Genomic DNA, 14,502 nt, shown 5'->3' with positions numbered 1-14,502 from the left:
AAACCTCAAAGCTATAGAGTTGGTGTTTTTGCCACCCAACACAACGTCCAAGACTCAACCTATAGACCAAGGTGTGATTAGGACATTGAAAGCATTTTATCGCTCCAATGTTGTTAAGCGTCAGCTCAAATACATCGATGCCGGTAAGGAAGTTCCTGTTATCAACATTCTTGAAGCAATGCGAGTTTTGGTCAAATCTTGGGAAGCTGTATCCATAAATACCGTAATTAATTGCTTTAAGAAAGCAGGTAACCCTAACAAACTGCAAGTATTAATGATAAGGATGACCCATTTAAATCATTTGCACAAAACATCAACGAGCTGAAAAAGCGTGGTTAAGTAGACAGATAGATTTGATGCTGATGAATTCATCGACATAGATTTTGAGATTTCTACAAACAATAAAACAATTTTGAACGATGAAGAAATAGTTGAATCCATTGTTAATTATACTGACGGCAAGAGCGTAGAGGAGGAAGACGGAAATGATGAAGAAATCGCAGTAAACGATGTGCCTCCACAAAATCCAACATTATTGGAGATAGAGGATGCCCTGGAGTTGATCGATCGCTAGTCGCTTTTGGATAAAGATGGTGATGAAATAAGGAAAAAACTACACGCGATAACCAAAAAATGTAACCAGCACTTTACCGATTGCAAAAAGCAAACTTTTATTAAAAACTATTTCACAAACACTTCATAAGAATATAGATATGAAGAATGGTTATTGTTGATATTTGTTTTAATAAACATTATAATTGTATATTTTAACGTTTGAAACACTCGTTGCGTTTAAAACTGTAGAGTAGACACTTGATATGACTACTTTTTTATTCAAATCCCTCCAAAAAATCCGTCAGAGTGAAAATTGGACCAAAATAAGAAAATTTTCAGTTATTCGAAATTTCGGTTATTCGAAGTAAATTTCTATCCCCCGTGGAGCTTCGAATAACCAGGAGTCTACTGTATTTGCAGTAGCTTTGTGTAATTAAATTTTCTGCATCGTACAAACTGTCATATCTAGGATAAATAATTGAGCCTAAGATATTCTTTATCCTATTTTTTGACTTAATTATTATATGAATTTTAATTATAAGTTAATAAAAATGATAAACCCAGAATAAATTGCAAATTTGCATGCTGTTTATTTCATGTTACCTTATCATACAGTTCTGATAGTATTCCAGGTGTAAGGAACATTTCCATATTAAAACAGTTATCAACAAGGAGCTTTACAAACTCATGTTTGCCTTCAGTCAAGGCATCCATCATCATATCTTCAACAAATAGGTTCTAATAAAAAGATGATCATTCTGCAGTCAAACTTTTTTAAAAATGGCAATACTTCACACAACAACTACCTATTACAGTCCAACAAGCGCATTGAAGAAGCCTTCATTTGAGGAAAACGACTGAAAACTTCATGTACTTTTAGGACCTCGATGTACAGCCCTATAGAGCCACCTTGAACGCTTCTTAGGGCTGCATTAGAAACAATGACATGGTTCAGATCAATGTGTTCATCAACACATTGATTCCAAAACAGGTGTTTGCCCAGCTTCCCTAAAATAAGGCTAATTTTGGTCTCAGGTTGTTCTTAGTTTCCCATGCGGGAGATGACGTCAGTATTTTGCACCCGATTTCAAGTTATTTGGCCTCAAAGTTTTAAATGCATTACAAAGGGTTCTCGTTTGACGCAATGTACCGTTAAATAAATAAAATAATAATAATAATAATAAAAAAATGTTGTCAATAGATTGGCGATAAACAGAAAGGCAGACACAATAAAATAGCGCTTTATTAGAAATTAGTCGGTGGCCCGTGGAAAAATCCGCGGTTTCGCGCGTCCTTTGTATACCACATTGTGTGCGTCTCGCTACTTGCGGAACCATTTTGCGTTAAGACAAACAGACGTATACGGATATTATAATATAGATAATACTTACTTGACTTATTTTAATATTGTCAGCAAAGATGTATTTTTGAGCAATGTGGGCTCGATTCCAAGACATTGCTAGTTTTAGCTGAGGAATGGAAAATAAATGCTTATCTAAATATCAAAAAAGGAAGTAAGTGCCGGAATGCTTATTTTATTTTCAAACGTAAGACTAATAGCGGTAAATAGTGTGCAGTAATTTAAAAAATAAATAAATCATATTATAGTAATTTAAGTAACAATATAAAATAAAGACAATACCAAAATATGAAACCGTTGAGAATTTGTCATGTAACTCTGAATTTTTTAAAAACAATAACTTAACTAAAAAGAGTAACTGAAAGCTCTTACGTACAAGCTAGTCTACTTAATCTTTAACGTCTACTTTAAAATAAACCGGGAAATGTTATGACACGAAAGAAATTTACCTTCTTTGTGATTATTAACTTTCATCAACGCTAGCAATACAGCTTCATCAAAATCACCATCTTTATTGGGATCATATATTGTTATCTATAATTAATGCATCGAGTAGTAATATACGAATACTTTCACACTGCAACATCAGGACTGGTTAGTTACTGTTTTATTATCTGACTGCATGGGATCTAGAAATATACTCCCTTATACAAGTTAAACAACAAAAAATTTAAAATTAGGAAACAAACAAAAAATTTCAGTTGTGCTAATATTTAAAATAATTTTAAATTTTTATCTTTTGATTTGATTTGATTTTTCACCCTAAGCACGTGAGTCTAAAGAAATGACGGTACAATCAGTCCTAGATGGTAACTACTGCGTCATTTGTGCCTACGTATGGTTTTAATGTTGGGCAGGGTCGTTACTCCCAAAGCATATCCATAAGTACTCGTTATTTCAAATCGACACCGTCACCCAGGCAAATGCTAATTTGAGCATGTTATCCCATATGGCTTCATGCAAGGCTCTGATAAGGAAAGCCGTACAGCATTAAAGTAATCGGGGTTTTCATCTTAGCCTTCTTTTTGTAACACAGTCAGGTAATAAATTGTAATAAGTATTATCATATACTTTGAGTTATTCTCGCAACTGGATTGGCTAATCTGCACGAAATATATGCTGTATTTTGTTTTTCAACCGAGAAACGAGTGCAATTTTTACTTATAAAGAGTGCAAAAAGCTTATATTCTTCCTTTGATTGGTTGATTTAGCGTGCAAAATGCTTATATTTTTTCCTTGATTGGTTGAAAATTCGTACGAAAAGCCTATTATGTTCTTAAAAACGAAAACTTGTCGGTGAATTTATTTTCACAAATATACATTCTATGATTCGAAAATTTTCTTTTGTTTCAACAGTCATTAAATAGTCATTAAGCATAGAGCACGCGCTCTCCAGCGGGTATGAAAAACAATTGAATTTTATCAGTCAACTCAAAAGAATAATATAATAGCACGACGATGGAGTTCTGTGTTATTTGGCTTCACAATGATAATTGATTCTTTTAAAAATTTTAGTTTTTATTTCTATTCAAATTATTTCAAGCGTGACATGAACATAATTTGTTAAAATGATCTAAATCGCACGTGACTTCATAAATTCAAATAATTTATAAGTTCATAAATATAAATGAAATAAATTGCCTTGCAGTGATTTTATTGGCCCCCATAACAATGCTTGTTAATATCGTGAACATAATTAAGCACTGTGCAACCGATTATGTGAAATTAACATGATAAAAGACCGAGTATATGATAAACAAGTTATCGCACATGCTCTCGAAAAATATCGGCTGATATTTTTTTCGTTTTTTATGTTCTCGTATATTTCACTTACCTAAAGGCTCGTGAAATATGTAACAAGAACATAAAAACACTCAAAAATATTGCCGATATTTTTCTCGGTAGCTACTGTGCGATATCAAACATGATAATTAAAAACAAGTTAACAACTTTCTCGCAGAAACTTAAAATATCAATGATTTTACACGGACAATCTTTTGTCATTAAAATCGTATTGCAAGAAAAAAATAACTTTCTTTCATATGGGCCTAGCTATGACCTTTTTCTGCTGTGGATTTATATATATATATATATATATATATATATATATATATATATATATATATATATATATATATATATATATATATATATATATATATATATATATATATATATATATATATATATATATATATATATATATATATATATATATATATAAGAATATTTATACGCCTTTAGGGGTGTAATTAGGTAGAATTTTATAAAAGGCCTAATTTAACATAGTAAATCTATGCCTGAAGCAGTACTTACATAATCCTTCATATGCATGCACATTTTGGTGTCAGAAATTACCCTGCGTTGTTCCGAATCAGACATTCCTGGCATAAGCGTTTGTGTATATGTTTTTAAAGTTTTATCCTCTTTAGCACCTGCTCCCGTCTGTGTATCCCATTCACTCAAGTTCAGTGTGTATGCATGTGCTAAGATGTCTGCTGCTCTACCGCTCTCCTTTACAACAACGACTGGCATAATCAGGTTACTTGGATTATCTTTATGTGAATTTAAAGCTAACAGGACTTGTTTAATAGTGTTGTGGCCTCCTCCAATTACAATTTGAATAGCGGGTGCAACTAAAAAATAAGGATTAAACGACTTTCACGGAAAGAAACTTTTACGTTTAAGCTTTAGCGCAAAAGTTTTGCATTTTGCAAGAAAAAAAGCGCTTGTACAAAATAAAGGTCTTTGTGACAAAAAGCTTTTGCTCTTTTTTTCCAATTCTCCAAAATTCGCAATAGCTTCCTCTGGAAATAATTTCTTTCCTTAAATTTCTTTTCTTATTCTCCTAAAGTTTTTCTAAAAATTGAAATTCTGACTGACCAAATGAAGCTGTTCTAATTTCTTATTACATATATTGAACAAAAGTAATAAGATATACTCTCACAGTGCTTGTCACCGGTCGTTGGGCTATCTCCAGCATATACATTTGCATTTCCTTTGGTAGCTAGAATGCACGTGTTAATAATTACTAAATAAATTCTTGGTAACTTTTGTTTTATATAATTAAAAGCAATGTGATACTTAAGGTAATTTACCTGAGTCAATCTGCCATTTCATTATTTTCTGTTCCAACATAGAACGAAAAAACAATTCCTGCCTAAATTGTCTAACCTTTCCCCCATCAACAAGTATAAAATGAGTGTGGTTTTTTTCTAGTGCAATGTCTTCTGTTACAAGTTTGTGTCCTTCTGGGGGGTAGGAAGCACGACCTCCTTTGTTCACCAAGACTTCTCGACCACTTATCACTCCCCAAGTGCAGATACCTAAAAGCCTGACGTTTTCATCACTTTCATCTTTTAAAGCTGTCCCAACAAATTTCATAACACCTGCATCCGTGCCACCAGTTATAATCCATGAGCGTGTTTTTGTAGCAATCTGAATAAGAAAGAATGTAAAAAATTCAGTATTTGGTGGGGTGGGTTGTAATAGAGGTTCATAATAACATATCCTTTGTAAACATTATAATACTTTTTAATTAAAGTTGCTTTCTCGTCTCTCTATATACCTGGCCTTAGCAAAAATAAAGTTTTCCGTGGGTATATAATACATATAGGACATTATTGTAATGCAGTATTTCTTGGTTTCTTTATTTTGAAGAAAAATTGAGTGCACAGGTAACAGGCACGTGTTAGCGATGGCGGATAAGAAGCTGAGTGTTCTCCATGCATACTCCTTAGTCCTGTAGCGATGTAACATATTAGGATATTCCCTTTTCACATAACGCAATGCAATGCAAATTTCACAAGGTTGGAAACGCAAAAAAAATTTGTTTTTTTTGTTCCAACTTATCTATTGAGTTTAGCTAGCTACAGCTATGTACAAGCTGTTAAATTGGAAATATTTACCAAATTTCCAGACTGTATTATGTTTTTGTTGTTTGAAATTAACCAGTCTGTTAAACCTGCTAATATAATTTAAACAAAGGATAAAAGTTTAAAATTTAAAATGTTAATGTTGATGATGCAGAAAGACTTTAAATTACCGTTTTTAAGTTTCGGTTTCTTCGTACTATTTGCAAGGACTACCATCTTAAAGGTTTTTAATTTTTTACTTCCGTGTGTATAGGCAAAAGAGATAAAGATATTAGGCAATTTAATCTATAAACAATAAAACAAAAAAGATACACTTTTAACGGTCAGAAGTACCTTTCTCAATCCTTGTTCTAGCTCTGCATGCAAATTTGTATTTATTTGAAAAGAATTACCACCACCGATTATTGATACAATGAGATTAGGAACTTCTTGTAATTCCCAATCTGTTTTCATCATATGTAATACTTTAGAAGTATCTGTGAAGTCTCCAACACGAATATACTATAAGAATATTTTGATTAATTATATAATACAATAGTGGTTGTGTTCAAAAATAACACAGCCTTTCCTTACTTAAGTTTTACGTCTTGTTAGGTCAATCTTCAGACGAATAATCATTTACAAATAAGACTTTAATTATGCAACTGATAATTAAGTAGGTGAGATATCTTTGTAGTTTATCAAGATTTATTCGCACTTTGAAATTAGCTCAGATCTTTTTGTTCAAAAAAGATTTTTAAGAAGTGATAAAATAGCTTTTTTAGTGATTTTGAAAAAGAACATGCATGATCTAAGATTGACCAATTGGTGACCAATTGGTGACCAATTGGGGACCAATTGGTGATTAATTGGTGACAAATTGGTGACAAATTGATGACAAATTGGTGACAAATTGTGACAGTTTTGAAACATAACAACCAACAACAAGCTCTGTTAATTTATTGAGCACTCTTTATATTGTTTTAATTATACTCACACATATATAGTTTTAATATAAATCTAACTAGTCGATAAGGCCCGTGGAAAAATCCACTTAGGCAGGATAACAGAGAAAAACAACCGTCATTTAAATTTTGATGACGTCAGCAGAGACATGTCAGAACACAAAATGTTTTTTTTCAGAAATGTGTATGCCTGTTGCCTTCATCGTATAGATCTTGAAACGCTGAGCAAGAAAATGTATAGGATCATGTACTTTTGACAAACGGTTGCAGAGATATTAGGGTTTAAAGGTTTTTAATGACGTCATCAACCCGTCCATTCCGAAACGGATTCGGGGACCCAGGTTTGGGAAAATTACCCAAATTGGTCCTAGGTGGTCCCTAGTTACCCACGCGGTGAAAAATCATTGACGTCACCACCTCGTTTCCAAGTTATTTGGCCTCGAAGTTTTAGGTGCACTGTAATGGCTTCATTAATTTAATATAGGATATTGACGTTAAAGTAGTGTTATTTTCGTCGCGTCGTAACGTCAGAAAATTTAACATATTAGACATGCATTTTTCGGCAACATCAAAGGAAAATGGAGACATCCACTTTGCCTGTTACAGACACACAAACAGACACACTCTCCGTATTATTATAAGAGATACATATATATATATATAACACAATACAATAGCATGCAAAATTAAGCTATAGCATTATTAGACTGATTGCATGCTAAGCAAAAAAACAGAATTTAACCTTAAATATCGCTTTGTGGAAAATCCAATTTGTCGTCTAAATTTTTTCCTAATTTGTTAATAAGTTCTATCTGCGATTAAACTTACTTTTGGTCTACGTTGTGAGCGATTTCCAAGTTCTATGTCGCCAAAGGCATTAGTACGCATATGTCCTCTTGGAGACGTCGAGAAAGGATGCTGATGTTCATATTCCCGCAAATTACAGTTGTTGCAAAGTCTAAAAAAAAATACTTTGATGTCATAGTTATATAAATCTTGGTTCTAAAAATATAAGTGCGGTATAACTATCATGCAACTACTTTCCTGTGTACTGTCATTGTTACACATAATTCTAAGAATCTTTTTTTTAAATAAAAATAAAAACGAGAAATTCATCGTCACATTCTTCATTCAAAACCTTCGGTAGAACATCTTGTTCTCTTGATGATGCACGGAATAATTTCTTTTCTTTAATTAAAAGAACGTTTAATGATATATAGAGACAAAACTGTTCTTAACAAGAACATATCATGATCCCCTTTGTAAGTTTCAATGATCGTCTCTCTGGGAATATTGCGCACGAGCGTATGCGGATTCTGATCATTGAATCTTTTCGTGCTTTCACCATATTTGGTCAAAAGAACTTTTTTGATTTCATTACTTGATTGTAACCTTCGTATAAAATCTGTTGTAATTTATACGACTGTACATCGAAAATGGTGGAAGTTCTACCGAAAGCTTTAAATAAAGAATGTGACGATGCGTGCCGTTTTTATTTTCATTTAAAATATCTTTGCGTTTTACTTTACTTTTGTTTCTTACCTTTCTTCTCCAAACACATAATATTCACAAGATGATATCTACATAGAAAATGTCATCATTGTTATCAAAAATCAAAAAATGATGCGGTAAAAATGTCAATTTTTTTTTAAACGTTGTTGCATGAAGCTTTTCAAAATCTAATACATACATTTAAAATCCATAAGCTTGTCGAGGGGTTCAAGGGGATTCAATTCACCTACCACCTTTAGCCCACAGACAGAAATTTGAATATTACAATACTAGTCGATAAAGCCCGTGGAAAAATCCACTAAAGCAGGATAAAAATTTTGATGTTAATGAGATATTAGAATTTAAAGATTTTGCTGATGTCAGCAATGGCCCCGTCAAAACCGATAAATTTTTTTTAGAAATTTGTATACCTGTTGCCTCTATCGTATAGATATTGAAACGCTGATTAAGAAAATGTATAGGATTATGTACTTTTGACAAACGGTTGCAGAGATATTAGGGTTTAAAGGTTTTTTGATGACGTCATCAACCCACCCATTCCGAAACGGATTTGGGGACCCAGGTTTAGGAAACTTACCCAAATTGGTCCTAGGTGGTCCCTAGTTACCCACGCAGGAGATGACGTCAGTTATTTCCACCCGTTTCCAAGTTATTAAGCCTTAAATTTAAAAGTGCAATGCAATGGCTTCACTAATCTTAATATACTTTCCTTTGACGTCAATATTGCTTTAACGTCAAAGTTTGCTAATTTACAGAACAAATTTATAGGCGATGTTTTATAGACTTTATCAAAGTAATTTTATCCACTTTGCAAAAGTCACAGACAGAAGCTCCGTATTATTATAAGAGACTAGTCGATAAGGCCCGTGGAGAAATCCACTTAGGCAGATGGGCAATAGAAAAATAGGTTGTTTTGGATGTTTTGCTGACGTCAGCAGTGAAGATCCCAAAAAAGTTAAAGAAATTTATTTTATTATTTTATTGTAATGTGTAGAGGTTGAATCACGCTGATCAAAATAATGTGTAGGATGATATGTTTTCGAGGAACGCAAAAAGAGATATAAGTGTTTAAAAATTGTGCTGACGTCAGCAAAGGCCCGTGAAAACACAAAACATTTTTTTTCAGAAATTCATGTACCTGTTGCCTCCCTCGTATAGATCTTGAAACGCTGATCAAGAAAATGTATAGGATCATGTACTTTTGACCAACGGTTACGGAAATATTGTGGTTTAAAGGTTTTTTGATGACGTCATAAACCTGTTCATTCCGAAACGGATTTGGGGACCCAGGTTTGGAAAATTACCCAAATTGGTCCCAGGTGGTCCCTAGTTACCCACACGGTTAAAAAACATTGACGTCACCAACTCGTTTCCAAGTTATTTGGCCTCAAAGTTTTTGGTGCACTGTAATGACTTCACTAATCTTAATTAACTTTCCTTTGACGTCAATACTATTTTAGCGTTAAAGTTTGGTAAATTACAGAACAATTTTATAGGCGATGTTTTATAGAATTTGTTAAAGAAAATTGTGAAGAATATAATCCACTTTGCAAAAGTCACAGACAGACAGAACTGGCGTATTATTATTAGACTAGTCGATAAGGCCCGTGGAAAAATCCACTTAGGCAGGATAACAGAGAAAAACAACCATCATTTAAATTTTGCAGACATCAGCAGAGACCTGTAAAAACCCAAAAAAATTTTTTCAGAAATATGTATACCTGTTGCCTTCATCGTATAGATTTTGAAATGCTGATCAAGAAAATGTATATGATCATGTATCTTTGACAAACAGTTGCAGAGATATCAAGGTTTAAAGGTTTTTTGATGACGTCATCAAACCGTCCATTCCGAAACGGATTTGGGGACCCAGGTTTGGAAAACTTACCCAAATTGGTCCCAGGTTGTCCCTAGTTACCCACGCGGTGAAAAAACATTGACGTCACCACCTCGTTTCCAAGTTATTTGGCCTCAAAGTTTTAAGTGCATTGTAATGGCTTCAATAATTTAATATAGGATATTGACGTTAAAGTAATATTATTGACGTCGCGCCGTAACGTCAGAAAATTTAACATATTGGATATGCATTTTTCGGCAACATCAAAGGAAAATGACGATATCCACTTTGCCTGTTACAGACACACGGAACTGGCTTATTAATATATAGATAGACGACACTTTTTTATAAGAAAATCTGAATTCTAACCAGGCTGGTCGTTATTATTTCCCTTTTGTTTTAAACAATGGACCTATTGTTTTTATTCTTTAATGCCAGCCTAATATTCGTATAAAGAATATTCTTATAAAAAAAATCGGGTAGTCGTTAACCCGTGAAAATATCCACGAGGTTTGCCCATTAACAAATTAGTTACTTTGCCCTGCATTGAAAGTAAATTTGCGATGAAACTGTTTCGATGGGATTGATGGGATTAGAGATTTATGAAATTGTTAGGGTTTTTATGGAAAAAATAAAATCCTTGGAAAATCTGTAGAATAGCGTACTGTACATCTATAATTAATTTTGTATAATAAATTTGCAATTTTTAAGGCGATGTATTCTAAAAATAACTTTGACGCAAAATATTAGGAGAATCGAAATTTTGTTTTGACGCGGTAGCAACAGCAAGAAGTAGAGCTGTATCTATATCTTATAAAATGTTATATATACTGGCTTGCAGGAGGTAAAAGGTACCTGCAAACAGGATTTTTAAGTACATTGTTATTTCGACTGGCTTTATGTGCAATATTGTTGTATGCTTGTACACAAATTCGGAAAATATAGCTGGCTGTTAAACACGGACAAAAGGGTGAATTGGCCATTGCAGCATGGTAGCTACATCGCTATTTATGCGGACACGTAATTCACGAAGAAAGCGTGTAAAATTCGCTAGTGGGTTTTTTTAGCGTGCCCTCGCAACGAAAAAATGCACGACGCGACTCACAAAGGTTGCGAAATTTGGGAAATATGATAGTCCTGAGTTCATCAACAATTAGCATTGTTTTCAGAGTTTTTAATCTTAAGTTCAAACCACTACAAGCATTACAAAGTAAATTTTGCCAATTTCAAATTGCGTGAATCTAATATAAAAACAACAGAACTTACTACCTGTGTCTACGGAACTTCAAAATTACGGTTTTGTGCCAATTTCATTTGCACTAATAGCAGCTTGTTAGATAAAATTGATAATATATGCTAGCTAAATAAGCTACTTCTCGTTAACCTAGCTCATAAATTTGTATATCTTTACGTTATACTTTGTAGATTCATGTGTTTGGATTTAAATGGTACATAATATATCTTTGAAGGAAAGTACCTATTCCTAACAATTTTTTGCACGTTTTGTGATTTTATTTCTATTTATAACTACCTATTCTGCTTTCAATATGTCAAAGGCAATTACAATTCGATCAGAAGTGACGTATGCGATACACATCTATGTTAGAGTGGTAAAATGAGAAATAAAATAATGTTAAATTTCAACATTTTCTCAACCATTTCCAACGAAAATCAACTTTTGTTTTAGTACCGAAAATTAAATTATGTTAAGCTAAATAAAGTCAAATAAAATTTGTAGTCTATACCCTATTTCAGAACAAAAGGTATTGAAATTAACCTCTATGACGGTGGTACCCCGCCCACCAATTACCGCCCACCACACCCTCATACCCCTACAACCCTACACCCCGCATCCCAAATCCCACATCCGACACCACACAACACACACCCCCTCCACACCCGACACCCCCTCTACACACCCCCTCCACACACCCAAACCCACACCCGCTTCACAACCCAACACCCCCACACCCCACACCTCCACACCCCCACACCTCCCCCTCACACACCACATCCCACATCCCCACAACCCCCACAACCCCCCACCACCACACCCTTCCACATCAAATCAATTTTTGGCCACATAGGTTAGTAACTCTCAACCAAGTGGAATCCCATTTCAGAAATTAATTTATTAACTAAAAAAAATTGATTCCGACCTTTCTTTGGTGACTGGACGGAAGTTTGTTGTTATATTCAACAATGATGTCTTGTGGCACAGGATGAAGTCTTTCGATCACATTGCAGTTTTCACAAAGTCTAGAAAAAAATGTCATAAAAAAGACGAAGCTTAGTCGCAGGTAATTCTTCTAATGTTACCACCCTAGGTCGAAAGTATTTGACCTCAAAAGTATAACTTCAATGCAGTGGCTTCTTCACCTCATGACGTAACAAATTAGAATGGTAACAAATTAGACATAACGTTTTTGGATAGTTCAAAGAATAATTAACACATCCACCATCCGATACGGACAGACGCAGTTATCTTATTACTATGATAGACTAGTCGTTTACTATGATAGACTAGCTCCCTTGCGAAAAATTATTTGATGAAAGAAGGTACTCAAAAATTATCTCTGTCAAGTCAATATTTATGAGCAATGTTGAGCTTGGTGAGACAGAATTTTTTGACTTGCGAGGTATTAAACTAACAACAGACATCCCTATAACTGTGGAACTGGATAAACAGAAGGTACACAAAAAGAAAATGATGAATCATTTATAGACCCTATGTATACAAACATAAAGTTAGAAAACTCGTAAACTGAAATTATCCACGACCTTTATAAGTACATAAATAAAGCAGTTACGAGCACTAAATCTTTTCGTGGATGTCAATACTCAGAAATGTTTTGAAATTCCTTAAATCGCGAAAGTCGCATTACTTTTTTTTCGCTATAGTAAAATGTCGGACATTTTCGTGGGAAGAAATTTTCGCTATATTGAAAACCGCAGGAATTTAAAAGTTTTGAACTGATTTTATTCCGCCTAAATATAGAAAGTTTTAGCTGCAAAAATGTATTCCGCGATGTTTTGCAGGGTTTTTTTAACGTCTAATAGCAGAAAGTATTAGAATTCTTTAAGGGAAGTCGCGAAATTAAGGGAAGAGGATTGTTTAAAGTCGCAAAATCCATTGAAATTGGTGAAATTGTGGAAATTAACTTGTTTTTTTTTTACTTTCCATTATGAAAAACACAAGTATCCATATTTTTTTTATTCGAAGCAAAAGACGAAGCTTAAAAGGGCTGTTGGTTTTAGTGACTTACACGTGTTGTCTCTGTTTCCTTATCAAGAAAATATTTCGATATACTGATATTAAATATATTTTACAGAGCGTAACTTATTTTACTGGCAAAAGGAATACTAAAGATTTTTTTTTCTTTTTTTAGTTTTTTAAATGTAGCAAATGCAAATTCATCATAAAAAAATAATTATTCACAAACAGGTTGTCTAGACGTTTGGTGTAATAAAAGTGTGTATAATTTTTGCACATTGACCTTTTGAATGGTCTGTTTATTACACATCATTATTCTGAAATTGCGGGGATTAAGCTTATTGAATTGTTTCGTTGCCCTTTAAAGCCGAATTTGATAAACCGAAATTTTTGTTCATGACTTGATTTTTCACGTTTCTTAAAAGCTAATTTAAGGTTGCGTTTTATAGCTCATTTAGATTTCGATAGATTTTTATATCAGCGTTTCTACAGCCGTTGCATCTGTCAATAGCAAATATGTTTATTCGGACACCTCTATGCAATGACTAACACCCAGAACGCACCAGTAGTGCTTGTTTCCTACAAATTTGCGAAAAAAAGGTTTAAAAATATGTATATATCACCTTTCCTCACTAGGAATGTAGTTGTGACAATCTTCATAAATATCGAAGGGTGCTTGCAGAAGGTTGATCGGTTCTAGGTTTGTCTATAAACGAGTTTCTGTAAGTTAAAACCAACACAAGACATTGTTAAGTATATTGTTTTACCAAGATACCTATCATATTAACTATCCAATAAACAAACCTGATAGTACTTGCGCGAAATTCAACGACAAAACTAGGCAAAGTTTCATGCCATACCGTATTTTTTATTACATACATAAGAATTTTCACACGATTTAGTGAGCTAATATGCAAGCAACAATATAATATTGCGCCGATTGGCTGTTGAAGTTATTGCTTTTGTTCCTGAATATTTTAGTCTCTGAACTTCGTATTTTAAAGATAATGGACATTTATGTATTCTATGTTTTAGAGTAAATATTTCATTAAGTTCTTTCTAAAACGATATAAATCTTTTTGGCTCGAACAAACTACAAAAAAATATTGTACGAACAATTTGATTATTCAATTTGCGATGGAAAAACGAGATCGTATAAGACACCGGCATTTGTATATTTTTGGAATTAGACTTTCGTCTACAAA

General features: G+C 33.4%; 1 protein-coding gene across 1 annotated transcript in view; it reads right to left on the bottom strand.

Annotated features, from left to right (window-relative positions):
- Window positions 1–14,502, bottom strand: part of LOC130636338 (transient receptor potential cation channel subfamily M member 1-like) — a 34,680-nt gene that overhangs the window by 19,726 nt on the left and 452 nt on the right. The window contains exons 2-12 of the mRNA XM_057446023.1: window positions 13,921–14,003; window positions 12,243–12,342; window positions 8,277–8,314; window positions 7,563–7,692; window positions 6,124–6,291; window positions 5,014–5,353; window positions 4,863–4,922; window positions 4,232–4,551; window positions 2,365–2,449; window positions 1,947–2,050; window positions 1,159–1,293 (exon numbers count right to left, since the gene is read on the bottom strand). Coding sequence (XP_057302006.1) covers window positions 1,159–1,293; window positions 1,947–2,050; window positions 2,365–2,449; window positions 4,232–4,551; window positions 4,863–4,922; window positions 5,014–5,353; window positions 6,124–6,291; window positions 7,563–7,692; window positions 8,277–8,314; window positions 12,243–12,342; window positions 13,921–14,003 — 1,563 coding nt within the window. The remainder of the gene's footprint in view (window positions 1–1,158; window positions 1,294–1,946; window positions 2,051–2,364; window positions 2,450–4,231; window positions 4,552–4,862; window positions 4,923–5,013; window positions 5,354–6,123; window positions 6,292–7,562; window positions 7,693–8,276; window positions 8,315–12,242; window positions 12,343–13,920; window positions 14,004–14,502) is intronic.

The sequence above is a fragment of the Hydractinia symbiolongicarpus genome, chromosome 1 (assembly GCF_029227915.1).
Source record: "Hydractinia symbiolongicarpus strain clone_291-10 chromosome 1, HSymV2.1, whole genome shotgun sequence".
Classification (NCBI taxonomy): Eukaryota; Metazoa; Cnidaria; class Hydrozoa; order Anthoathecata; family Hydractiniidae; genus Hydractinia; species Hydractinia symbiolongicarpus.
The sequence above is the reverse complement of the archived record's forward strand: the minus strand, read 5'-3'. Positions and strand labels throughout refer to the sequence as shown.